Raw genomic sequence first — 25,594 nt, 5'->3', positions numbered from 1 at the left:
GGGCTGGGAAGCAGAGCAGGCGAGGACACAAGCGCAGAGGTGGGCGCCTGGGCACCTGAAGGTGGTGAGAGATGGGAGCTGCGGATCAGAACCATAACCAGGCCGGAGCACTAGCGCAGTGGGCAGGGTCCTGGCCTCCTACGCCGCTGACCCGGGTTTGATTCCCAGCACCACACGTGAACCCCCGAGGTCTGCCCTGAGCAGATGAGTGTGGCACCCAACTAGAAACAAACCCATAAAGGTTAAAACTATTACAAAGATGGACCTCAAGCATAATAATTAAATTCAAATCTATTAAAAAAAAAGAAAATCGGCCTTTGGAGTCTGGGAGAAGTTTTTAAAAAGAAAGAAAAAGTGGGGGCTGAAGCAATAGTACAGTGGGTAGGGCGTTTGCCTTGCACACAGCCGACCCAGGTTCGAGTCCCAGCATCCCATATGGTCCCCCGAGCACTGCCATGTGTAATTCCTGAGTACAAATCCAGGAGTATGGGTCTGGAGTGATAGCACAGCGGGTAGCGGGTACGGCGTTTGCCTTGCACGCAGCCAACCCAGGTTCGATTCCCAGCATCCCATATGGTCCCCTGAGCACCACCAGGACTAATTTCTGAGTGTAAAGCCAGGAGTAACCCCTGTGCATCACCAGTGTGACCCAAAAAGCAAAAAAAAAAAAAAAAAAAAAAAAAAAAAAAGGTGGATCTGAGATAGTACAGGGATGCGATGGGGGAGGGGGGAGGGGGTAAGCCTGCAGCTGGCCCTGGCTTGATCCCCAGCAGCCTGACAGTCCCCAGAGCTCCACCAGGTATGATGCCTGAGCACCACCGAGTAGGCGGAGCCAGATGGGCACTGAGCATGGAAGGAAGTAGTAATAGCAGATCTCTCCCGCCCGCCCGGGTGTGGCTGAGATGCATCCGCCACCCCAGCTGGGAGCTGGAGGCCAGGCCCAGATGGGCTCACGGAGGAACACAGTTCCCGGCAGCCATCTTAGGAACGTACTGGAGTGTCATCAATGATGGTTTAATATGGTCAAGAGCAACATTTAAAATACTTAACAATCAGAACCGAGAAATTTTTTTGGTCACACCCAGCAATGCTCAGTAGTTACTCCTGGCTCTGTGCTCAGTAGTTATTCCTGGCGGTGCTGGGGGACCATATGGGATGCTGGGGATCGAACCTGGGTCAGCCGCGTGCAAGGCAAACGCTCTACCCGCTGAGCTATCACTCCGGCCCCAGAACTGAGAAGTTTTAAGAACCGGGCATGATGCGCTGGCTCACCTGCACTCTCAGCTGTGTCGGAGTCGAGTCATCTCCCCAGCACCACTCCCGCCCACCCTGGGCTTCTAAACCCCAACACGTAACAGCAGAGGGAAGATGCTCTATTGGGGTGTGAAAGGTTTCTTTAAGCACTAAAAACTATTACACCGAGGTGCGCAGAGTCTGAGCGAAGCTCTATGCTTTTCTGGTTCTGGTGCCACCTGGTAGCACTCAGGGATCAAACCTGGGTCAGCCACCTACAAGGCAAGCAAGCACGGTACCTGTGGCACTCCAGCCCCCATTTACGAACGAAGCAAAAACAAACAAAAATGGCTGAAAACGGCACACAGATCCGACTGTTTCTGCTTTGGGGCTACACTCGGATGCTCGGGGAACCATACGGAGCACCGGGGACCAAACCCAGCTGGGCGGCATGCACGGTCAGCACCCTCCCTGCTGCACTGTTGCGCCAGCACCAACTGCCGGAGTTTTCTAAGTGCTGACCCGTGGGCAAGGGGCGGTCACTGGGCTGAGCTGTGCCCGCAAGCCCAAGGTGGGGAGCACAAGCACAGATGGCCCGGATCAAAGCGTGGCCAGGGTGGGGCCAAGAAACACTTTCTCTCAACACGCACTGCTGTGCTGTCCTAATTCTCTCCTGCAAGAGAGAAAAGGAAAATCCTCCTCCCCCTGGAGGAAACCACCCACAAAACTGACAATAAGAAAAGTTAACTCCGTTGTTCCTTCCTCCCTGCACGAGCAAATTCACAGAGAAAACATGTCGGCTGGGGGCAGGACTCCACGGACTTCCGGAGCCGGGGAGGGGACGACGACAAAGACCGGGCAGTGTTCCCAGCGATGAGTCATGCAGGCACGGCATGGCCATGCTAGCCCGGCGAGCACTCGGGGCCCTGCAGTGCAGCCGCTGCCCCGGGCACGCCCAAGGACTGGCCACGCAGGCACGAGAGGCCCAAGGGCAGCTCCTACCAGCTCGAGATGGGTGCCCTCCAGGACAGCACGCCACGAATCCCCACTGACCAGGCCCTGGGCCAGGAGCGCAGCACGGCGGGAGGGAGGGCGCTGGCCTTACACACAGCTGACTAGGATCTGACCCCCGGCATCACATATGCTCCCCACGCCGTGCCAGGGTGATCCTTGAGCACAAGCCAAGCGTAAGCTCTGAGCACAGCTTGGTGTGGCTCAAAACCCAAACCAAAAACAAAAACCCCACACTCCGGATCCAGTTTGGGTTTATTTCATGCTTATTCTCCAAAAAGACCATTACGTGGTCTGACTGCTCTGCACGAGTCTGATTCCCGTAATAAAGTTAAAGAACCAACAATACCGTTATATAAACTGCCGTCATTTCCTCTTGGGTGTATCTGTACGTACTTCCAAGTGACGGTGACTCGACATTCTGCAGACACCTTCTACGATCTTTGTAGAGGTCTGAGACACAGTCTGTCACGGCACGCACCTTGCATGCTACCAATCCTAGTTCGATCTCTGGCACTGTGCTCCACCAGCACCATCAGAGACCTAGGGGGCAGCCCCCGAAGATCACTGGATGTGGCCCCAGCAACAATCCCCACCAATGAGCTCCCTATGAAGAAGCAGAGGGAATCGAGCAATGGTACACTGGTGCGGTGCTTGCCCTGCACACGGCAACCCAGGTTCTGTTGCCGGCAGCCCATATGGTCCCAAGCTTGAGCCCCACCAGAGTAGATCCCCGAGTACACAGCCAGGAGCAAGCTCTGAGCACCAACAGGTGCGATCCCAAACCAAACCAACACAAAACAAAGAAAGGGAGTCGCAGCCAAAGAGGCAGCACAGAGGGTAAGGTGCTGGCTCATACCAGCTTCTCTGGGGCGTAGAGCCAGGAGTAAGGCCTGCAGGCTGCTGGGCTATGCCCAGAAACAAAACAAAAAGTGAAAGGGAACTGCCAGATAGCACTAATAACTGAACTGGTGACCCTGTCACACAGCGCCACTCCTAAGTGAACAGTTTGCCATGCTAGCCGGCATTCACTCGGGCAGCCTGCCTGTGCTAGCTGGGTGGTCACTCTGGTCAGTCTGCCTGCGCTGGCCGGGTGGTCACTCTGGTCAGTCTGCCTGCACTAGCTGGGTAGTCACTCAGCCAGTCTGCCTGTGCTAGCCGGGTGGTCACTCTGGTCAGTGTTCCTGCACTAGCTGGCAGTCCCTTGGTCAGTCTGCCTGCACGAACCAGGCGGTCACTTGGTCAGTCCGCCTGTGCTAGCCAGGTGGTCACTCGGTCAGTCTGCCTGCACTAGCCAGCGGTTACTTGGTCGGCCTACTTGCGCTAGCCGGCTGGTCACTCGGTCAGTCTACCTTCACTAACCAAGTGGTCACTCTGGTCAGTCTTCCTGCGCTAGCCAGTGGTCCCTTGGTCAGTCTGCCTGCATGAGCCAGCGGTACTCAGTCAGTCTGCCTGTGCTAGTTGGCAGTCCCTTGGTCGGTCTGCCTGCACTACCAAGTGGTCACTCGGTAAGGCCTGGGTTCGCTTCCTCGCACTCCTGCTGCCTGGTACAGACCAAGCACGGCATGGGCAGGAAAGTGCCTCTGCGGCAAGTCCCACCAGTCCCCGTGACAGGGACCCCCGGGCATGGTTCTGGCTACTTTCTGCGAGGTGTGACGGGGCAGTAATCTCTACAGACTCACGCCTCTCCTCAGGAGAGGACAAGGACAGGGCCAGTTTGCTGCCCCCACCCCCAGGCCACTCTCCCTCCTACCAACTCTCCAGCTCCCAGCAAGTCCGTCATTTTCTCTGGCCCACACACACTCCCAAATTACGTGGTGCTCCTTCCTGCCACACCAGGTCACACCAACGCTCACTGCCCTCTGTGCTCTGGCCTTTCCCAGAAGCTGGGACTCCCACCACGGTGCAAGGGGAGGAGATGGCGAGCCTGCCGCACTGTCCCTCCCTCGCTGCGATGGGACTTGCACTGGTTTAGTGGGCACCAAGGAATTAAGCAGAGAAATTTTTTAGGCTTCAAAATTCTCCTTAAAACCTCTTTTTCGCTTGCTCTTAAAACCTTTGTCCTTTGAATTCTATCCCATTTTGTGTCTCTGTGCCAGCCTTTCCCACTCTGGAGAGGCTCGTGTTCTCTTCTGAACACGTATTTTCTCTCTTTAGAGGGTAGCCAGAGGGGCTAGAGCGATAGCACAGCGGGTAGGGCGTTTGCCTTGCATGCAGCCAACCTGGGTTCGATTCCCAGCATCCCATATGGTCCCCTGAGCACCGCCAGGTGTGACTCCCGAGTGCAGAGCCAGGAGTAACCCCTGTGCATTGCTGGGTGTGACCCAAAAAGCAAAAAATTAAAAATTTAGAGGATGGCCAGATAGTACAGCAGGTAAAGCACTTGTCTTGTACACAGCTGACCCAGGTTCAATCCCTGAGCAGAGCCCAGAATAAGTCCTGAGCACAGACAAGGAAGGTGACCCAAAATCCAAGAAGAGTAAAATATAACTCCAAGAAAAAAAACAAAAGATATTAATTTTTCTCACTCCTCAAAGTAACTTCAGCTCAATAAAAACTAGGAAAGGAAGGAAGGATCTTTTTTCCAACTCAGTTTAAAATCCTGGGCCGAGGGGCTGGAGCGATAGCACAGCGAGTAGGGCATTTGCCTTGCATGCGGCCGACCCGGGTTTGATTCCCAGCATCCCATATGGTCCCCCGAGCACCGCCAGGAATAATTCCTGAGTGCATGAGCCAGGAGTAACCCTTGTGCATCGCCGGGTGTGACCCCCCCCCAAAAAAAAAATCCTGGGCCGAGAGCTAGTACAGAGTGCTTGCCTTGTACATGGGCAACTAGGGTCTAATCCCTGGTACCTCATATGATTTCTGAGCACAGAACCAGGAGTAAGTCCCGAGTTCCACTAGGTGTGACCCCCCAAACCAAAAATAAATAAAAACAACAAAATCCTGTTTCACTTTTCTCGCCAATTAGAGGAGGGAACCCTAGATAAATCACGCTCCCTGTTCCACGCCTGGCACTTCATCATGCCAATCAACTCAGTTTCCACCCAGTCTTAACTTTCTGAAAAGCAGCGCTGGGCCAGAGAGTTAGCACCAGAGCGAAGGCACTGTGCTTGCCCGCAGCCAGCTCTGGTTCAATCCCTGGCATCGTGTGAAATCCAGACAGTGCCAGGAGCAACTCCTGCCACATTAGCTGTTGCCCCCTTGGTACCTGCCAAATACATTAAAAAATGAAAGGCAGCGTCGACTGTTCTCTGTGGAACTTGCCACACTCTCGTGCGGCCTGCCCACGTCCTGGCTGCAGAGGGCGTGTGCCTCCTGTGGTGTGACCGCCAGGGAGTCCGAGCCCCAAGCCTGTGGTTTCAGGGCGGCGGTGGGGGGTGCGCAGTCCTCCCACTCACTCTTAGCCCCGGCAGGCTAGGCAAGGCCTGGCATGAATACGCTTTCATTTGGGAGGAAAGGGCTTTGGGTTTGGGTCACACCTGCCAATACTGGGCTGGAGCCACAGTACAGCGGGGAAGGCGTTTGCCTTGCAATGCTGCAGACCTGGGTTGGATCCCCGACACCCCACGTGGTCCCCAGCATTGCCAGGAGTAAGCCCTGAGCATCGCTGGGTGTGACCCAAGCTGGAGGATAGTGAGAGCACACTCCCTCGCCCCGAGCCACTTCCTCAGCCCCAGAAATGACTTAGCCAACAATCCACTGTCACTTTCCTCCTGTTGTTCATCGTTTTGCTCAAGATTTGCTCAAGTGGGCCCAGTAACGTCTCCATTGTGAGACTTGTTGTTACTGCGTTTGGCATATCGAATACGTCATGGGTAGCTTGCCAGGCTTTGCTGTACGGGCGAGATACTCTCAGTAGCTTGCCGGGCTCTCCGAGAGGGGCAGAGGAACTAAACCCGGGTTGGTCGGGTCCACTGCGTGCAAGGCAAATGCCCTACCACTGTGCTATCGCTCCAGCCACGGCCATACCACCCTGAACACGCCTGATCAATCCACTACATTTCTTTATTCTGTGGAGAAATGAGGTCTCCAAAAAAAAAAATATTTTTTTGACCAGAGGTAAAAAGGTAAAAGGTAAAGGCCCTCCCGTTGATCGTCGATTTGCTCGAGCGGGCCCAGTAACGTCTCCATTGGAGACTTTGTTGTTACTGTGTCTGGCATATCGAATACTCTCGGTAGCTTGCCGGGCTCTCCGAGAGGGGCGGAGGAATCGAACTCGGGTCGGCCATGTTGGCCGCTTGTAAGGCAAACGCCCTACCCGCTGTGCTATCGCTCCAGAGGTACCCAGCGCTTACTCCAGGCTCTGTACTCAGGGATCACTCCTGGACCGTATGTGGTGCTAGGGATTGAACCTAGGTCGGCCTTGGGCAAGGCAAACTACCCACTGTCATCACTCCAGCCCTCAAAAGTAACTTTTTTAAACCCGCAGATACATTGCCCATAAAACCTGGTGCATGCCTGGCCCTCGCTCAAGCATGCACTAGCTTTCTTTCACACTCCACTCCTAGAGATGAGGCGGCCCACGAACCACATTTCTCGGGGGCACGAGAATGCCACGTCAGGATCCATCAGCGCACACTGGCCACTGTCTTCAGCCTAAACGACAACCCCCACCCCATCCTCAACACCAGCCTGTCAGGCACAGCGGGGCACAGACAAGCACCAGAACTGCCAACTGCTGGCAGTGGCTACCTGCCAGGGAGAGGCCTGAAATGTCGCCAGGTCGAAAGTGCTCCAGAAGCCAGCACTCACCTTGCAGGATGGCCAGGAGCAGCCTCTGCGGGGGCAAAGAGGAGGCCGCTACAAGCCAGAAAAAAGGACTCCCCAACCTCAGCAGTGCTCAGGAGACCACATGGGATGCCGGGGATTAAACCTGGGCAATAAAACCAAGGCAAGCATCCTTCCCGCAGTCCTATCGCATCCGCACAGGCAGGAGAGGCACTGGGCCAGCCACATCTCCACCCAGGGGAGACACTGCTGTTAGATGCCCCTTCCCCAACCTGGATGCCTCACCATAACGCCCAGCTTTCCCTAGACCCAAAGAATCTGAGCTTCAACAACAGCCTCAAACGCCCAAGGTTCATCTGGGTTAAGAACAGGACAGAATAGATGAGAGAGACAGGGAGGGAGAAGGGGGGAGGGAGGGAGAGTGGGGAGAGTGTGCTTCCAGGCTCCGCATACAAAAGACCCAGGGCTGACCCCCACACCACAGGGTCCACTTACCACCAGCACCCCTGAGCAGACCAGGGGCAGCCCAAGCACTATCGAGAGTGGCCTCCAAACAAAAACAAAAAATTGTCACAGTCAATTACAAGTGTGTGGAGAACCCTTTCCATTAAAAAAAGGGGGGTGCATGGAGAGAGAGTGCGGTGGGTAAGGACTTGCCAAGCATGCGGGCAACCAGGTTTGATCCCTGGCATCTCACGTGGTGCCCTGAGTGATCCCTGAGTGCAGAGCCAGGAGCAACCCCTGAGTCCTGCAGGGTGTGGCCACCCCCTCCCAACTGGTGGGGGCCAAACGGCAAGAACATCTGCTTTGTATGTGGGGTCCCCAGCGACGCTAGGGCCTTGAGAGTGACCCCAAGCACTGCCAGGTGACAACCCCCTCCAAAATACAAAGAAATAGGTGCTGAGGATAAAGTCTTCGCATTTTCCCAGTTTACAACATCAGTTATATAATTGCGCTGTGGTGCCTTTGCTCCAGCTGAACTGACTTGTTTCCCTAGAGTAATACAAGCTTACCTTTTCCACTGTAACTAACTGGGTTACATTTTGTCAAATTACAAATGTCAACCATAACTCAAAATAACCACCCAGAAAGCCTGCTATCGGCCTCTGGCTGGATGCCTGAGGCAGATAGGAACCCAGAGCCCGGCAAATAAATTACATTTCAGGCACATTGTTACTGAAAAACGTTCTGGTGCTGGACAAAGAAATCGCAGGCCCATTGTTACCCAAAGCACTTCAGGGCCGCACATGGGCCCCCCGGGCTGAGCCGGCTGTGGCCCCAAAGTCCCCCCACAACAAAAATGTAGCACACGGGTGTAAGATGCATCCTCGGATGGGCTGACGGACCCCAGGCCCCACGCCCCCTCCCACCCACAGCACCGCGGGGTGTGGCTCCTGCAGGGCCAGGGCGGGGCCGGCGAGGTCTCAGGCAGCCGCGGCGGCCGCGGGGGTCTCCCTCTCCGCCACCCCCCCCCCAAAGGTTTCCCTAAATACAGGAATGAGACAAGATTTCAATTTTAGGTCACTGCATCCTCAGCCAACTTTCCGAAAGTGCAAGTCACTGCGGACAAGCCCCGGGGTTGGGGGGACAGTGACTGTGCTGCCGGCCGGTGGAGACCCGGGGGACCATCGGGAGGCGCCGGAAGAGGCCCCGTGATTTCGGCCAAGGTCAAGCAAGCGGAGATGCCCGGCGGCCAGGGGCGCAAACGGGGCGCGGGGACCCGCGGGTTCCGGGGGGCCGGCGGGAGGCGCGCGGGCCGGCCCACGGTGCCCAGGCCCGGGCGTGGCCCCCCACCCCGCCCCCAGGCCCGCGTGGACAGAGAAACCGGCCCCCACCCCAGGATCTCATCGGCCGCATTTCTTGCCCCCGCTTCCGCGCCAGGGCCCGGCGGCGGGCGGATGGGTGGGGGCGCCTCCCTCGGCGGGTCCGGCCCGGCACCCGCGGGCGTCGCCGGGGGTGGGGGAGGGGGGGCGGGCGGCCCCGGAAGCGACCCCGGCCGCGGCCCCGCGCGCTCCCGGGAGGGCCGGACGCCGCCGCCGCCGCCGCGCCGTGACCTTGGGGGGCCGCCCCGCCCGGGGTCCGCCCGCCGCGCCCCGTGACCGCCCGGCCATCTTGGCGCCGCACAAAGCCGCACCTTTGAGCGTGGAGCGCTCCACCAGCACCGTGTGGACCTGCGGGTCCGACAGGAACTTGCGCATCTGCTCCAGCGCGCTCTTCTCCTCGAGCGCCGCCTCGAGCGCGGCCGGCGCCTCGCCGCCGTCCTCCAGCAGCAGCGGCACCAGCTTGCGCAGGTGCTTCTGCAGCACCGACACGTCGGCCACGTTCTGCACCGCCGACACCTCCAGGCCGGCCGAGCCGTCCTCGCCGCCGCCGCCGCCGCCGCCGCCGCCGCCGGGCTCCGACATGGCGCCGCGCTCGGGGGAGCCGAGAGAGAGCGGGAGAGAGAAAGGGAGAGAAGGAGAGAGGCCGGCCGCGAGCGCGCCACCCGCCCCGCGACACAAACGGGCGTCCGGCCGCCGCCCCACAGCCGACTGAGGGGAGCCGCCGCCGCCGCCGCCGCGCCCGCCGCGCCCGCTGCGCCTGCCGCGCATGCGCGCCCGCGCGCCGCCGCGCGGCCTTCTGGGACTTGTAGTCCACGCCGGCCGCCCCACCCCCCAGCAGCCCTGGGGAGGCACGACTGACTGACTTCGAGGTTCGTTCGGGTGCAGGAGGTTGTCCAGGCCTACTCTGTCTGTCGTGCTCACGGCTGTGGTCGCGGGAACAGAGCCCGGGACTCCCATCGACGTGGAGTGAACTGAGTCAAGGACCTTAGGGGCAGGTGCTTTTGCCCAGCACCTCCTTGCGATCGGCGGCGTTGCCCCAAGCACTTGACCCGTGTTCTCGCTCATGGAATGAATGACTGAGCTGTGTGAGGTGATGAAACAGAGAGGCCCGGGGCCCCCGGCTGCAGGGCAGCCGGGGGCACGGGGAGATAGTGCCTGAACGCTGGGGGTCACGCAGCTCTGGGCCCTGACTGCCCACGACAAGGCCACTGACCACAGGATGCTGTGTGAGTCAGGGAGCGCCCTTGGGGATGGCATCCACCCGCAAGGAGAGTAGCGGGGCTGCCTAAGGCTAGTGCTGCTGGCTAAGCCCCCCCCCCCCATTGCACACACGCCCTCCCACGTCCCCCCTCTTGCAGAGATTAGGATCCGAATCCAGGATGCCCACATTTGGGGGGCACACCCAGCAGTGCTCCAGGCTTACTACTGGCTCTGCACTCAAGGATCACTCCCAGTGAGGCTCGGGGATCCTACGGGGTGCGGGGGGGTTGAACCTGTATCCTTAGCATGCAAGGGGAGCATCTCATTCCCTGTATTATCTCTCCAGCCGCAACTGCCCTTTACTGTGTGTGTTGGGGGGAGTTTAAGATGCTAGTTTAAGGAGAATCCGTTGACCTTTGAAAGTTGAAACCATGACTTTGCTTCCTGTTGGAAGGGATGCCAAAAGGGCCATTTTCATATAAAAGTGCACAGTCAGAGAGTTGAATCTGATTGGTGGAAGGATGATGGGATGATTTGGTTCCTCCAAATCATCTTCGGGAAACTGTGAAACACACAATATGCTTTTCCTCACTCAATGACCTAATGCCTAATCAAATGATCCTTGTATTTCAGGAGCTAATGGATGATGGGGCAGATTATTGGTGTCATCCTGCCCTCCACTGCCCTGTTCTGGTAGGGGGTCCACTGGGGACACTAACCAAGTTTCCAGGAAAACAACAAAGCCAAATCTAAAGTATAAGAAGTTCACCTAAAATGTTTTTTTTTTGTTGTTGTTATTGTTTTTTTTTTGTTTTGGGGTCACACCCAGTGATGCACAGGGGTTACTCCTGGCTCATGCACTCAGGAATCAGTCCTGGCGGTGCTCGAGGGACCATATGGGATGCTGGGAATTGAACCCGAGTCAGCTGTGCGCAAGGCAAACGCCCTACCCGCTGTGCTATCACTTCTGCCCCTGAATTTTTTTTTTAAAGGAGGGGGTGGGAGGGATACTGGGACCCGTGGTGGTGGAAAATGGGCACTGGTGAAGGGATGGGTGTTTGATCATTGTACAATTGAAACCCAAACACAAAAATTTGTAAACCTACAATTGTACCTCATGGTGTTTCACTAACAAAAATTTTAAAAAAATGTAAATGATGGAGAATGGGCACTGGTGGAGGGATGGGTACTGGATCATTGTATAACTGAAACCCAAGCACAAAAATTTGTAAGTCTACAGCTGTACCTCATGGTGTTTCACTAATAAAAATTTTTAAAAAATATTTCAGCTAAGGCTTAGCGTCAGGAGATCCTGGGGAGTGATTTAATTTTTTTGTTCAGTTTTTATCTATTAAAATATTTTTCCAAAAGGAAAAAAAGAGGGGCCAGAGTGATAATATAGCATATAGTGTGCTTGCCTTGCATGCAGCTGATCTGAGTTTAATCCCAGGCATCCCTTATGGTCTCCTGAGTGCAGAGCCAGGAGTGAGTGACCCCTGAGGATCACCGGCTATGCCCTTCTCCCCCCCCTCCCCCCAGAAAAAGAAAAAAGAAAAATCTAAAGCTGAGACACAAGGATTCGGCGAGGCCGGTGGCACAGTGAGTCAGCACCAGCTCCAAGTGCAGCCACTTCAGCATCCGGACAGCCTGGCCCCGCCTGTGCGGACCTCGAAGCGCTGCCAGGGGCTTCCGCTGCAAAGTATCTGGTTTCTCAGGGGATGGCAATCAGAGGAGGAATCCGGACACCAGGATCCCTGCTGTGAAGAAGACACAGCACTTTCTTCCCGCTGCGTTCAACGCCCAGCTGGGGAGCATGTGCGGTGCGTGGGTGCTTTATCCCCAGGCTGCTCAGTCTCCCTCAAAATTCAGAATCTTGGTGGGGCAGGTGAGGCACGGACCCCGCAGCCCCCAAGCTCCAAGCAGGTCTGGGTGGGGGTGAGGGCCTGGAGAAAGCCCCTGCACTGCCGGGTCAGGCCAAATAAAGAGGAGCTGTGTGTCCTGGAGGAGGTCGTGTCTGCCCCGCATTATTATGATAAACGGGGGGACTGTCTCACTGTTCCTTTTTTTTTTTTTGCTTTTTAGATCACACCTGGCAATGCACAGGGGTTAGTCCTTGTTCATGCACTCAGGAATTACCCCTGGCGGTGCTCAGGGGACCTTATGGGATGCTGGGAATTGAACCCAGGTTGGCCCGAGTACAAGGCAAACGCCCTACCTGCTGTGCTATTGCTCCAGCCCCCTGTCTCGCTGTTCTTGTCCCCCACACTCTCTGCTCCTGGGGTGAGCCCCCTCCTCTCCCCACTGGCCCGAGGCCCCTCCGTTCATTCATCCACTTCCCCTCTGTGCCTTCCCCCTGGCCTGGACCCATCAGCCTGCGTGGCTAATGGCCTTGTCTAAGGAAAGAGGAGTGTGGGAGGTGGCATCAGTGTGTTGGGGGGACATGTGTCACATTGGGGGACTTGGCCCCACTTGAAGCTGCTCAAACAGGATGAGAACGCTATTCGGGTCTCTCAAAGAGGAATCGAAAGAGCTATGCTTGGAATATCACGATTCACTCAAATGAGAGATAGAATCCGGAGTTCTGATCTCCATCAACGCTCAAGAATCGGGGACGCTGTCTCATTTGCCAAGGCATCAAAAATCAGATGGGCCGGACACGTAATGAGGTTTACAGACAACCGCTGGACTAGAGCCATTACTGATTGGATTCCACGGGACATCAAAAGATCACGTGGACGCCCACCTACAAGATGGTCAGACTTCTTCGTCAAGACCCTGAATGATCGGTTTGAGGCTCTGCATGTTCCTAGAACAAACAGATACCATTTGGCTATGCTAGCACGCAACCGGGATGAATGGAGACGTTACTGGCACCCGCTCGAGTAAATCGATGAATAACGGGGATTAAGTGATTAAGTGATTGAGTGAAGCTGCTCAGACCTTTCTCCTGACTCTGCACTCAGAAATCACTCCTGGCAGGCTCAGCGGACCACATGGGTGCCAGAAACTGAACCCTGGTCAGCCGCATGCGAGGCAAGTGCCCTCCCGGCTGTGCTTTAACCAGGCGGGAGCCCTGGGAGGGCTAAGACCATGCCCCTCAGGCCCAAAGGGCACACACTGGCTGCTTGGGGTTGGCCGCACACAGTACTCAGGGGTCACTCCTGGTGGGCCTGGGGGGACCTTAAGGGGTGCTAGGGAGCTAGCCCAGGCCCCTTTCTTTGCTGCCCTACCTCCCACGCCCCCCAGCAGCTCTCTGACAAAGCTCCTTCCAGGAGCCGCCTCCCTGTGTGTCCCCCACCCTTTCAGGGGAGAAGCACCCCGCAAGTGTTGTCCTGGTGCCCCCTAGCGGTGGGTGGGGGTGGGGAGCCCGACCCTGCAGGAGGGCACTGAGTCTTGGGCCCGGCTAGGGTGACCTTCCCAAGGCCCCCGGGTCAGAGAGCCAGGGACGGCAGCAGCCGAAGCAGGTGGCAGCGTATGACCTGAGAGTCAGAGAAGTCACAAGGCACAACATGCCCCCTCCCTGTGCCACGCTTTGGACACTACTGCCCGGCCACTGGCCTCAGGACCAGCTATGTCACCAACCACCACGTCCCCACACATCTGTGGCCTCCCGGATACCCCCGACCCCCGTTTCTCTCCTTCACAGATTCCTCCCTGCAGGGCCCAGCCTGTTCCAACACATTCTGCTTTGTTATGTTTTTGCTTTGGAGTCGCACCGGCGGTGTTCAGGGGTTGCTGCTGGCTCTGCACTCAGGGAATCACTCCTGGCAGTCTCGGAGGATTTTATGAGCTGCTGGGGGTCAAACCCTGGTCAGCCATGTACAAGGCAAATACCCTACCCCCTGCATTACCGCCTTGGCCCCTCAAACATATATATTTTATTACTGGGGGCATCACTGGGGGGTACTCAAGAGACCGTCTCACTCAGATGGGCCATGTGCAAAGCAAACATCCTGGCAGCCAGAGTCTCTCTGGCCCTCCAACACCTGCCTGGAAGGACAAAGAAGGATCCAGCAATAGTGAGAAGCCTCGGGGCACCAGCCTGGGACACTGCCCGGCCTACTGAGGCACTGCAGAAGAAGGAGCAAACCGGACCCATGGCCCTGGGAGGGCCCCCAAGCACCCTTGCCCACGTCCTGGGGCTCTGCCATTCTCGCCGCTGACCCCCAACCTGGCCGGCCCCAGATGCTTCTTCCTGCTGCCTGTGGTGGCCCGCTCCTCCCCCACCCACCCATCCTCCTTCTCTAGACACCCAGCCCAGCGGCCCTGTGGTGGAGTTGGGGTTCCACTGCTTCCCTCCCTGCCTGCCCGCGACAGGCCTCTCGCCTGCTCCCCACCTTCTTCTTCTTTTCTCTTCACACCCGGCGGGGCTTAGGGCTTACTTCTGCTCTGTGCTCAGTGATTACTCGCAGGCTCAGGGGACTCTGGGGTGTCAGGATTGGACCCAGGTCAGCCACATGCCTGGCAAATGCTTCATTTCATTTGAGGGCTGCGGTGCACCCCCTGATCCCGCCTGCCCACCCACAGCTAGTCCACTCTGAAGTCCACTTGCTCTGAGTGGCCACCACCTCACTTTCTATTCTTTCGAGGGGTGCTGGTGGCGCTTGGAGGCCCAGGACTGCCCTGGTGGCATCAGGTCAGTGCCAGGACCCCGGATTTGGTGCTGCTCCACCCTTGGTGATGGGCACCAGCAGGGCATCCACCTGCCATGCTCAGGGCCTTTTGTGCCACATCCAGGGATGTTTGGGGGGTCCTTGTGGTACCAGGACCCTAACCCCCATGCTATCTCCCAACCCCACACTCTTGCTTGCTTTTTTTCTGTTTTGTTTTTGGATTATATCAGATGATGCTCAGGGCTTACTCCTGGCTCTGCACTCAGGAATTACTCATGTGTTCTCAGGGGACCATAGCAAGCCCCCTATCAGCTGTACTATCTCTCCAACTCCTCTGGCTTTTTCTTTTATTTTTTTGCTTTTTGGGTCACACTCAGCGATGCTTAGGGGTTACTCCTGGCTCATGCACGCAGGAATTACTCCTGGTGATGCTCGGAGGACCATATGGGATGCCGGGAACTGAACTTGGGTCGGCCACATGCAAGACAAACACCCTACCCGCTGTACTATCACTCTGGCCCCCTCTCTGGCTTTCATTTTTTTATTTGTTTATCCCCCTAGCTGAGTAATTAAATGATTTAAAAAAATTTTTTTTATCTTTTTTTTCTTTGCGAGCGATAGCACAGCGGTAGGGCATTTGCCTTGCACGCAGCCAACATGGCTGACCCGAGTTCGATTCTTCCACCCCTCTCAGAGAGCCCCGGCAAGCTACCGAGAGTATCTCGCCCGCATGGCAGAGCCTGGCAAGCTCCCCATGACGTATTCGATATGCCAAACGCAGTAACAACAAAGTCTCCAATGGAGACGTTTACTGGGCCCGCTCGAGCAAATCGATGATCAACGGGAGGGTATTTTGGGTCACACCCGGCGATGCACAGGGGTTGCTTCTATCTCTGCACTCAGGAGTCAGTCCTGGCGATGCTCAGGGGACCATCTGGGATGCTGGGAATCGAACCTGGGTCAGCCGCGTGCAAGGCAAACGCCCTACCTGCTGTGCTATTGCTCCAGCCCCTTAAATGGTGTTTTTAGGATAGGAAAGACAGCTCCAGGAAAGGACTCCTTCTGCATGGAGGGGCTGGGTTCCATCCCTGACTCTCCATGACCCTCAAAGTACCCCCGGCACTGACGCTCGAGTTCTGAGCTGGAGAACTCTGAGCATCAGATAGGACGAATGGAAAAATCATTATTATTTTTGGGTTTTGGATCACACTCTTGGCTGTGTGCTTGGAGACACAGTGGACCATATGGGGTGCTGGCGATCAAACTGTTGGCTGCATGCAAGGCCAGTGCCGTTCTGCTGTCCATAACCCTCTGTTTTTGGATGGGCACAAGGGCTGGAGTGATAGCACAGCGGTAGGGCATTTGCCTTGTGCACAGCCAGCCCGGTCAAGCCGGGTTTGATTCCTCTGGAGAGCCTGGCAAGCTACCGAGAGTATTCAGTATGCTAAACACAGTAACAAGAACTTTCACAATGGAGACGTTACTGGGCCTACAGGACAGTGTTTATTTGTTTTGGTTTTTTTTGGATGGGAGGTGGTTGGGCCACATTTGGCAATGCTCAGCATCTGAATTCGGGGGGTGGGGCTCAAACATTCAGCACAGAGCCCATTTGATTTTGGTTATCTGGGGGGCACACTCCGGGGCTTCATGCATGCCAAGATGCTCGCAGTCTCTAAGCTGTCTCTTGTTAAATGATCTCATGCTGTTTCCTCAAAGTCAATAAAAGACAAATGCATAAAAGGTGTGGTTCCTCTGAAAACTAAGTGGAACTCTTCAGGCAGGCTGGACATAGGGCACGGAATACCACCGCTCCTGATATCTGAGCTGGTGACCACAGGATAGGGCGCCCAAGGGGCGGGGGAGTACACCGGGCCCCGCTGCCAGGGACAGCTCCTGTCCTGTCCCTGCCCCAGGAAGGCCCCGAGCCAGTAGAGGATCTTGGACTAGCCCCTGCCACTGCTCACCCCCACTTCTGACCCCACTGGGAGGGCTTCCACGCATGTGTTTAGAGAAGCCCATCTCTGACATATTTCTAGCTGCAAGTGAGTTTGTGAAAGGGACGTTGTTTAGTTTCTAAACCTTTGTGGCCAGAAATGGGCTAAACAGGCTTGAAAGTACATCTGGTGTATGGGTGAATGTTCTTTCAGAGAGATCATATCTCCGGACCAGGGAGTTAGCTCAGAGGACCGGGGTGCCTGTGCTTCATGCAGGAGACCTGTTTCAATCCAGCACCCCGAGAACCACTGCGGGTTCCCAAGCCTGAACCAGTCAGGAGTAGCCCTTGAGCACTGCTTAGCATGCCCCCCCCATGTGATTATATATCTATGTGTGTGTGTATGTGTGTGTGTGTGTGTGTGTGTGTGTGTTTTGAGGACACAACTGGTGCTCAAACGAACTTACTCCTAGTTCCGTACCCAATCACTGCTTGGTGGAGCTTGGGGGACCACGTTTGGTGCAAGTGGTCAAACCCAGGTCAAATATATGCAAGGGACGTGCCTTATTTGATGTACTATCTCTCCATCCACTTTAAAATCTTTTTTTAAGGGGTTGGAGCAATAGCACGGCAGATAGGGTGTTAGCCTTGCACGCGGCCGACCCGGGTTCGATTCCCAGCATCCCATAGGGTTCCCTGAGCACCGCCAGGAGCAATTCCTGAGTGCATGAGCCAGGAAGAACTGCTGAGCATTGCTGGGTGTGACCCAAAAAGAAAAAAAAATTTAAGTTAAAAAAAGTAATTGGGGCTGGAGCAATAGTACAGTGGGTAGGGCGTTTGCCTTGCATGCGGCCGACCTGGGTTCAATTCCCAGCATCCCATATAGTCCCCTGAGCACCGCCAGGAGTAATTCCTGAGTGCATGAGCCAGGAGTAATCCCTGTGCATCGCCGGGGGACCCAAAAAGAAAAAAAAAAGTCATCTAAGAGTGCAGGTGGTCTAATGACTAATATTTCATGATTCCTGGCTTTAGCCAATTTTGTGTTACTAGTGATCAGTCCCAAATACAAGATAAGACAATGTAGTTCCCTCATGAGGGGAGGGGAGAAAGCAGATGGAATAGAGAAGGGATCACTAAGAAAATGATGTCTGGAGGAATCAATCGGAATGGGAGATGTGTGCCAAAGTAGATAATGGACCCAACAAGATGACCTATCAGTGTCTGTTTTGCAAACCATAATGCCCAAAAGTAGAGAGTATGGAAAATATTGTCTGCCATGGAGGCGGGGGGAGGGTGGGAGGGGGGCATACTGGGGAGATCGGTGGTGGGAAATGTGCACTGGTGGAGGGATGGGTGTTTGATCATTGTGTGATTGTAACCCAAACATGAAAGCTTGTAACTTTCTCACAGTGATTCAATAAAATGGAAAAAAAAAAAAGACAATGCAGTTCCCCAGGGCCCTGGAATCTAGTGCTGTCACTGGGGAAACTGTGGGAAGGATGGTTGCGATGGTGGCAGGCTGAAGGGGGGGATGTGACTCAGGGCATGAGGGCCTGGGGAGGAAATCCCAAGCTACTTCATAAGATGATTCAACCAGGGAGCTCTTTCTTCCTTACTGTTCACCAGGGAGCATTCTGAGAGTGGATTCACATGATGCCCCTTCCAGAGTGTTCTATGCTGGCTCCGTCTTGTCCTCTGATTTGTTTTGGGGCCCTGGAAGCGCACCCAGGTGTACCTCATAGGGCCCCTTCCTGCTAAGAGCCCAAGGGCCTGGGTCTTTGGATGCCAGCAGGGGTTTGGGCCAACCTCTGACTGTATTTGCTGCATGAACAAACGGGGGAGCGGTCGATTTGGAGTGCAGCAAACCGCGTCCGGAGCCGGTGATTCCATACCCACTGAAGGTGGACCCCTGACCAGGGCCTGGAACCACATCTCCACATCCCTTCCTGCCAGAGGAGGTGCATCGAGCAGCTGAACAAAGGGTGTGCCAAACCACGCAGAGCCTCCTGATCAACGGGCAAAGCCCCCCAGAACCAACGGTAGGCAGGACACCGGAAATGGGCTGAAAAACCACCAAACCACACACATACGAAAGCAGCTGAAGGACTGGAGATAGTACAGTGGGGAAGGGGCTTGCTTTGCACACGAACAGCAGTTTCAACGCCCAGTACGCCTTAGGGTCCTGTCAGTAGTAAGCTCTGAGCACCTCCGGGTGTGGCCCAGTAGCTAAATAAATAAATAAATAAATAAAAGTGGTACTTGAGGCTGACTCAGTGGTTTAGCATCTGTCTTAGACGCGGGAGACCCCTGATTTGGCCCCAGCATCATCTCACATGCTGACTGTCATCTCAGCAGCCCGGGCTCTTTGAGATTCCCCAGAACAGAGCCAGTGTTGAATTTCTGAGCACTACCACTGGAAGTGTAAGAACCCTGAAACTAAGGTGTGTGAGCGCCACGTCTAAAGCATGTGGACCCTGTTGTCAGGGCATAATAATTAAAGAACAGGAGGTTTGGGTGGGGCAGGAGGCTGTCAGTGGTGGGAGGCAGGCCTGGCGTGTGGGAGGCCCTGGCCAGAACAGAAAAACAAACTGTATAAACCAAGCAGTAGTTGAAATGAATTTTGTCTGATTAAAATGCTACTTTTGGGCCGAAGGATAAAACAGGGGTTTAGGGCATTCATTTTGCACATGGCGGGAAGATTCAATCCCTGGCATCACATATGGTCCCAGAACACCGCCAGGATTGATCCCTGAGCACAGAACCAGGTGCAATGTCCCACAGCAATGAGATTTTTTTTTTCAACTTAGGAGTACTACTATTTGTTCAGCCACTGATTAGGCTGACTGAATTGTGCATGAACTCCACCTTATTTTTTTTCCCATTTTTTTAATAATTTTATTTATTGAATCACCATGAGAGCAGTTACAAAGCTTTCGGGTTTAATCTTGGAATGGGACTTTTTATGGCCAGGGGATGGAGTACATGCTTGAGTCCCAGCACCGCATGATGACCTCAGCACCGCCAGGAGCAATCCATGAGCAATCCCTGAGCACTGAGCAGGACAGGGGGCATCTCCTGAGCACTGCTGGTGTCCCGTCCCTCCAGGAAAAAATACAACCACCTAAACAGAACTAAAACAGACCTTTGTATTTACTTTTGGTTTCTGGGCCACACCCGGCTGTGCTCAGGGCTTACTCCCCGCTCTGCACTCAGGCATCGCTCCTGGCCGTGCTGGGGGGAACGTGGCAGCTGCGAGGGATGGGGCCGGGTGGGCCGCCCAAGGCGACGGGGATGGGACCCTCGGGACTGCCGCCCCGTCCCTTTGCAGTTCTTCCACGCCGAAGGTCTCTCCTGGCTGTGCCTGCGTCTTTCCTGGCAGCTCCTCTTCGCTCTCGCCAGGCGGCGGCACCGCGTGTTCCCGGGGACCCGCCAACCCCAGTCACTGCAGCCGTTTTGGTTTTGGGCGGCGGCCGGCCGGGCACAGGGGCCTTCCCCGCCGTCCGATCTCCGGCCCCGAGCCTTGGCCGGTGCTGCGGCGGCGATAGCCAGGGCAGCGCCCGTGGGGCTGGACAGGCCGTGGCGGTGCCGAGGCGCGAGCCCGGCCGCAGCGTGACGACTCGAGGCGCCCGTGCCCGCCGCACCCCAAACGGCCGCTCCCGCTTCCGCCACCTGTCACGTGCGCCGACGCCGTCACGTGAGGCCTCCGACCAATCCCCGAGGCCGTGACGGGCGAGCCCTCGGGATTGGCTCACTCCCCGCAGGGGGCGTGGCCTTGCTGGCCTGGCGAGGCGCGGAATGATTGGCAGGTCCTCCGGCCGGGCGAGACTCGGAGGCCGGGCGCCTCCTTGTCCCACAATGCCCCGCGAGGAGGGGCGGGGCAGCGCGTCTGGGCGCGACCCGGCGCGCCGCTGCGTCATCAGGTTGCGCCGACCTGGCGCGCAGGGGCGTGGCGCCCCTCGGAACCTTGGCTCGGCTCCGTCGCCCGCGGAGTGGGCCGAGTCCAAGGGCTGCTGTGGCCAGCACGGCTTGGTCGCGTCTCCCCCGACCGGCCTCACGTGCTCCCCTGTGCCACCTTTCTTCGTCCTTCCTGCCCCCAAGCACCGGGCCGAGGCACTGGCGAGTGGGGAGGTTGAGCACCGTGTGGCCCAGGTCGCCACGTAGGACAGCAAGGCTGCGGGGGAGGGGTCGGCTCGGGAAGTCGAGCGGAGACGAGGACTCAAGCCGGGGATTGTCCCGAGTCACTCTGGGTCCCGGGTTCCGTGTCTAGCGTGGGATGATAATGCTACTGACAGTCTAGGTTATAGGGGTACCAGCCAGGCGGGCACTGAGAAGCACGCGCCCATTTATATCCGCCCTGCAAAGCACCCAGGCTGGCGGGGTGGGGGGCGCAGACCAGCATCACGTTTTCTAAATTTGCTTTGTTGAGCCACGCCTGGCGGTGCGGGGTTGTAAGGCAAGTACCCTACCTGCTCTACGCTCTCCTCTGTCTCTGGCCCTTGTGTAAAAACATTTTTGGCAGCTTGCCACATGAAGACCGTCTGAACACATCCTCCATTTGAAGAGACTGTATTCAGCAGTTGAAAACGCACGAAGTACAGCCCTGCAGTTTCATACAAGCTCGAACTCCACCCCTTTCCCATCTCCCCAACGCTGTGAGGGTCAGACAGTGATGCCCAATTGCCCCACCACTCCCTTCCCATGCCCTGCCCAGAATCTTGCGAGGTTACTCACCTGCCCTGCAGGGCGCAGCGCCCCATCCCTCCCCGCAGCGGAAGCTCCCTCACAGTCTGCTCAGAAGGGGTGTGTGTGTGTGTGTGTGTGTGTGGCCTAGGCAGTGGACGCCCCAAACCTCCCAATATTTTGAGTAGGGCCCCAGAATGTTCCAGAAACATCAGAGATGCCTTTGATGTCTCAAGGCTGCTTGGCCCACTGCCGTAGGTATTTTAACATCTTACCCCTAAAGCATGAGAAGTTACTTTCTTAAAATCAGTGTTGCCTTGGGAAAAAATATCCCACACAGAAGTAACACTTCCTATGCATCCTCTCCCTCTGCCAGGCCACCAGGGTTCCCGTGGGATCTGTCGAAGCACACAGCGACCTGCTGATGGGGGCGATGCCAGCTTCAGTGGGGGAGAACAGCGCTCTGAGGCTGCGCATGGCGGGGCCTGCCCGACCATTTCACTCGGGGTGGGGAGAAGGGTGGAGGCAGACGTGTCCGCCTGTAGGTTTGGGTCCTGAACCCGCATGTTGCAGACATCCAGCTGATCACAGGCCTTTCCTTTCTTCAAGATTCATTCTGAGGGGCAGGGAGAGGATGGCGGGGAAGGTGCTTGCCTTCATGTGACCAAGCCTGCTCCCATCGACTTATGGTGCCCCCCTTCTCTCCCAGACACGTTTTAGGGGCCAGGGAGGACTCAGGGCTGTAGGCAGGCTTGTCATGAGAAAGCCCAGGGTCTGGCCCACGGCACTGCAGGGTCGCCCAAACACCGCCCCCGCCCTTAGCACTACCCAGTGTGGACAGCTCTCAACAGAAACCAAGTCTAACAGGTGACAAGCCCAGAGGGGTCTTTCTTAGGTTCCTCAAGGTACGGTTTAGTGCGGAAGCTGCTGCCTGCGTCACGATCCACTCTGACGCTGCAGCGTGTCCCAGTGACCTGCTTCCCACACAGCACAGGTCATGTGGGGCACCCTGCGGTGCGCCTATGGCCACGGAAAGCACCCAGAGTGGCGCCTGTTTTATTACAGGGCCGAGGTCTACTCTGAAAGTGCTGTGGCTGGAAGGCGTGTGGTCACGGCTGTCACTCCAGGGGCCTCCACGCGGCCTTTACCAGGGCTGGGGACCACCGTCCTGCCAGTCAGCCATGGCATCTCCAGAAGCCCCCCTGGGGGGCAGGCCCCTGCTGAGTGCCGAGAGCTCGGACCTCACAGGAAGCCGCACCCCAGATCCCACACAGACCCCACAGGCGGGCCCCGGGGCTCTTCCATGTGCCAAACTGGAGGACTTTTCCCTCTGAACCGCGTGAAGCGCAGGGCTGCTGATTCCTGTTTTCCTCGAAGTAGAAGCAGTGATGTGGTTCCGGCCTCTGTCACTCTTTTGGGTCAAGAAGGCAAGCGTGGGCTCAACCCTGTCCCACGCCCGTCTCCATCCTGGTTCCAGTTTCCCCAGAACATTCTGGGTGTTTCTACAGGGGAACGTCAGACACGGTAAGGGTGGGTTCAACCTGGTTCCTCCCACCTGGACCTGCCCGTCCAGGAGGGACTCTGATGACAACGCGGTGTGTGCGGGGCCAGCACAGCAGGCAACATGCGCTTGGTGGCGGTCGGGGGAGATGGGCGTTGGGCACAGTGTCCCCCGCGGCCAGGCGCAGCCCGGCAGTGTGTCTCGTGTCACAGGCTCTCCCAAGCGCCCAGCTGTCGAGGAGCTGCATGGACACACACTGCCCCCGGGACAGGGGAATGTGACAACCGGAGAGCCAGCCCTGTCCCCTTCTCCACCGGGGAGGAGGCGGGCAAACTTGACTCCTGCAGGCCCCGAGAACCGAGTCCGGAGCACAGAGCGGCCAAGGGGCGGCGTCCCACGAGCACCCGGAGGGGCTGGGAGGCCCCCACGCCAGGGCTGTGCTTACTTCCACGATGAGCAGTAAAATTCACATGTTCTTTATTTAGTCCATATAATACACCATTTTTAGAGTTTCTTTAAAATTAGATAAAAGAGCATAATAAATGGCAAGTGGATGACGTTTCCCTTCATAAACAATGTCGAAACCAAAGTTCTCAATTACAAAATGTTAAAAAATATGTGGGTCCTTAACATCTCACTAAGCATAAAGTTACAGTTATCTCCTAAAGAAAAATAATTGTGCCACTTACCTATTTTTGCCGTTTCTATGAATTTTTTTTCTTAAATTCTGTACATAGGACATTTTGTACAAAATATGAAGTCTACATTTTTATTACTTCTTACCATAAAACAAAGATACAATGTCTGTACAATAGGAAAAGCCAGACTAGAGTCGCACTAGGATGCTGGGAGGGCCCATCCGGCTCGCAGCGCCGCGTGGGGCTGCAGACTGTCAGTGTGACGCTTTGGAAACCCGCCTGGCATAGGGGAGGGGGCGCGTCAGTGCGGTTACTAGGGGACCATCAGCCACTGGGCTCTGTATCCTAACAGGAAAACGTGAAAGAATACTCCGGTCAAAGGAAGTGAAGCTTCGCTCCCAACGGTTTCCCTTCTTGGTGAATGTCTGTCTTCCCTACGGAGCAGAAACAAAACCTGACAGGAAAGAGGATCTAATGTGTCGACGTGGACACCGCCCACCACGTGGTACCCTGCTGCTTTCTCCCTTGGGCAGAGAGCTTCTTCCAGAACCCTCTCCCACCCTGATCCGACAACCCCCAGCCCGGGACGGGTGGGAATCGGTCCGCTAAAGACTAAGATCAAACAGTGGTCTGTTAAAACACGTGAGACGCTGCTTTGCATGATGAAAAGCACCCTTCTGCCCTCAAAGGGAGGAGGCATCTGAACTTTTGCAGTGAGACGTTTTATCACGGTGAAGGGGCAGGGACTTGTCAAGTGTCCAGAAAGTGTTGCTTCCTCTCCGGGCAGCTGGGCAGCACTGGGCTCCAGTCCCGGCCCGGGCCCCAGCAGCCCCACCATTCCCCCAGGGGACAAAGTGGGGAGCAGGGCTGTGGGGTGGAGGGGCGCCATGTGTGCGCCATACACCCAAGGCCCCAGGACACGGGCCTGCCGGGCCTTTTACGCACGAAGACATTTGACAGGACGTTATAGAACCTTAGGCCGAGACAGAAGAAACTAGAATCACTTGTTTCGAGTAGCAGCACGTGGGAAGAGCTTCTAAGCAGGACCAGGAAGGGGGAAGTCCTGGGCACCCTGAGAGAAATCGAGGCCGACACGGGCCCGGGGAGAGGGTTTCTCCTCAGGCTGCTCATCAGAAACAAGCCGAGAGGGAGACTTGGGAGCAGCGCCCTCCCCGCCCCCACCTCCGGAAGCTCAGCGCCCGCGTCGGCACGAAGGGGCGGCCCGGTCAGGGCTGTCCTGTGCAGGCCACTCGGAACGGGTGCGATCTGACTTTTGAGAACGTGCAATTCTCCGAGACGCTTGTTTCACTCGTCCCAGAACCCTGCGTGCCAGGGCTGTGCAAGGAGAGAAAACAAATGCCCAAAAAAAAAAAAAAAAAGCCGAACACGTAATTTTCACATCCCAATTCCAGGCAGGGGAGCCTGAGGAGGCTCTTCTAAGAAGACGCTTCTCCTGCGAGCTGACGCCGGGAATCCGGGTGCTGTCCCACGCGCGGAACTATGGCTTGAGGGCTACAGAGAAGCAGCGGACGTGGCACGAGGTGGAGCCTGGAGTGAAGTCCCTGTCCCCCCCACCCCCGGAAGCGGTGCCCGGGGCCCCGACACTCCCCCCTGAAGCCCCGGGGCTGGCCAAGGTCAGGGCCCAAAGCAGCGAGCTACAGGAGCCAAGGGGATTCCGCGGGCCCAGCCTCCAGGACTGCGGCCGCGAGCCAGCGAGCATCCCCTTGCTCGGACTGCCTCGGGCCAGTAGGTGCTCTCCTTCGCCCTGGGGGGTGGGGGGGTGGGGGGGGCGGGAACGGCGGGCCACGGTCTGAATCCTGTCCTCGGCTGAGGCGGCAGCGCGTGGCTGCCCAGGACCGGGGTCGCGCAAAGCTGTGACTTGGAGTGTGACTGATTGTTATGGCACAAAAAGGATGTATTTCTACAGAACCCCACCCAGCGCCGCAGCCCGCCCGCCGCGCCCGGGCTAGCGCCCGTCCTGGGCCAGCAGCTCGTCCGCTCTGCAGTGGGCCGCCAAGGCCTTCTTGGTGTGGAGGTCCTGGGGCAGCTCCGACTTGCGGCGCACCAGAGGCCGCTCCTTCCGCGGATCTTTCTGGGCCTGGAAGACAAATGCAGGGGCGTTGGCTCCACACGGGCGGAGGGCAGCCCTCGCGGGCTACTGGGGCACCATCCCCCCAGGCGACGGGGCCTCCGAGGGGGGACGTGGGTGTGCCGAAACGTGGAGTGTGGGC

General features: G+C 56.7%; 2 protein-coding genes across 7 annotated transcripts in view; both read right to left on the bottom strand.

Moving 5' to 3' along the window:
• The window catches only part of DYNC1H1 (dynein cytoplasmic 1 heavy chain 1), a 54,218-nt gene extending 44,838 nt beyond the window's left edge, over positions 1 to 9,380 (bottom strand). The window contains exon 1 of the mRNA XM_056113695.1: positions 9,110 to 9,380. Within this exon, the coding sequence (XP_055969670.1) occupies positions 9,110 to 9,380 (271 nt within the window). The remainder of the gene's footprint in view (positions 1 to 9,109) is intronic.
• A 15,785-nt stretch (positions 9,381 to 25,165) lies between these two features.
• Positions 25,166 to 25,594, bottom strand: part of PPP2R5C (protein phosphatase 2 regulatory subunit B'gamma) — a 79,498-nt gene continuing 79,069 nt past the window's right edge. For 4 of the 6 annotated variants that reach the window (XM_056113658.1, XM_056113660.1, XM_056113661.1 and 1 more), the window contains one exon: positions 25,166 to 25,461. In XM_056113658.1, coding sequence (XP_055969633.1) covers positions 25,330 to 25,461 — 132 coding nt within the window. In that variant the 3' untranslated portion in view covers positions 25,166 to 25,329. The remainder of the gene's footprint in view (positions 25,462 to 25,594) is intronic. The other 2 variants (XM_056113659.1, XM_056113662.1) reach the window with 1 other exon arrangement.

The sequence above is a fragment of the Sorex fumeus genome, unplaced genomic scaffold, assembly GCF_029834395.1.
Source record: "Sorex fumeus unplaced genomic scaffold, SorFum_2.1 ptg000022l, whole genome shotgun sequence".
NCBI lineage: Eukaryota > Metazoa > Chordata > Mammalia > Eulipotyphla > Soricidae > Sorex > Sorex fumeus.
The sequence above is the reverse complement of the archived record's forward strand: the minus strand, read 5'-3'. Positions and strand labels throughout refer to the sequence as shown.